Source organism: Orycteropus afer, unplaced genomic scaffold, assembly GCF_000298275.1.
Source record: "Orycteropus afer afer isolate SDZICR_OR568_19922 unplaced genomic scaffold, OryAfe1.0 scaffold00037, whole genome shotgun sequence".
Classification (NCBI taxonomy): Eukaryota; Metazoa; Chordata; class Mammalia; order Tubulidentata; family Orycteropodidae; genus Orycteropus; species Orycteropus afer.
In genome coordinates, this window is record NW_006921624.1 from 3,819,994 (window position 1) to 3,821,536 (window position 1,543).

Below are 1,543 nucleotides of genomic sequence, written 5' to 3' on the forward strand. Positions count from 1 at the left end.
GGTGGGAATACCCTTGCATATGCCTTGCCCTCACCTGGAGTCCAAGGTTGGCTCCTTCTCATCTTTCAGGGCACACCTCAAAAGCCACCTCCTCACAGAGGCCTTCCTATCTATTCTCTGAGCACTCGGTTTCCTTCACATGCTCTTCGCCATGCATAATTTTTGTTCACTTGTTCTTTGCCTGTCTCCCGGCTATAGTACATATAGCCTCCAGTAGGGCAGGCATCGTTTCTATCCCTTGCTGGCTATATGCACGACAACGAGCACACTGCCTGGCACAAGGTATGAATAAATGAACCTCACTTTAATTCCTATTGTGCTTAGGCGTTGTCCTCTCAGCTCAGTGCTGGCCTCAGGTCCTCACCTTGGTCTCATCGGCGCCCCCTCAGTTTCTCTTCTCAACGTGGACTCTACCCCGCCCTGAGAGGGTGGTGCCATTTTCCTTCTAATTTGTTGCCCACCGGAAGCGCATGGTTCTAAAGCCTATACCCTGAAGGTCGCCTTTTCCTCATTTGCTACTTTTTCTCTCAGACCCTACGCTAGCTACCTTAGCCCACGCCCTTGCCCAACTCCACTTTTTCCTTCAGGTACCGCCCCAAGGCCCCGACCCCGCCTTGGAAGTAGGGTGGGGCTTTGTCCGCCAGGCCTCGCCCCTCAGCCTGTAGAGGCTGTGGGAAGAGACCCCCAAGCGGCAGCGCCGGTTGGAAGCGCGGGCGCCGAGGGCGTGGGCGGACTGGGGCGTGCTCCTCGGCGTCGATTGCACAAGTTGTGGAGAGGGGCGGGGTTACGTCAGGGGGCGGGGCTTCATACAGCCTGAGTCTTGCGCCCCGCGGCTTCTGCAGACATTCTAGGCGGCTCCAGTTCTGCAACAGCAAGAGCTGAGCGGCTTCTTCGGCTTCCGCAGCATGGCTGAGAAGCGAAACACAGCGGATGCCCAAGCCCGACGGCTTCCTGATTCCTTCAAAGGTGAGCCCCGTCCCCGGGGCGAGACCTGGGGGTCGCCCGCAGCCTGTTAACTCTCCCCTTGGGAAGGAACTCCAGCCTGGGGCGTGAGCTCGGCGGTCCGAGAAATCCGGGTTTAAGCCGCTTCGTAGCTGTGCGATCGTTCCTCAGAGCCGTGATTTTCTCACTCATAAGATGAGAATAATCAAATCCATTTTGCAAGCTTGGTTATCAGGATTTAAGGATATTAGGATGTGAGTGCACTGTCCGGTACCTGTCACGAGGTGGACGAGCCAGGGCGAGCAGGAGGCTTTTCAGTACTCACAACCCTAGCAGAGGCGCTCCTTATACAGCGGTTGCCATACTCCAGGCACTGGGCCAGCAGTATGTTTATCATCTTATGTCATTCCCATGGTGAGAGAATGCCCGAGTAGCTGTCAGCCAGTAGTGGAGCCGGCACCGCTGCTTCTTCCCTCTTGCCTGACTCCCCTTTCTTTCCTATCGCTTCCGTAGGAGGCTCTCTCTTCCACCCAGCCTTCCCCTCACACCCCTGTGTGTGAACCCTATTTGCCCAGAACTGGAAAGAACCACCCCCACCCCC

The 1,543-nt window shown here is 56.6% G+C and overlaps 1 protein-coding gene across 1 annotated transcript in view; it reads left to right on the plus strand.

Annotated features, from left to right (window-relative positions):
* The first annotated feature begins 249 nt into the window (after positions 1–249).
* Positions 250–1,543, plus strand: part of STOM (stomatin) — a 36,637-nt gene continuing 35,343 nt past the window's right edge. Inside the window, 2 exon segments of the mRNA XM_007936650.2 lie at positions 250–282; positions 852–966. Coding sequence (XP_007934841.2) covers positions 250–282; positions 852–966 — 148 coding nt within the window.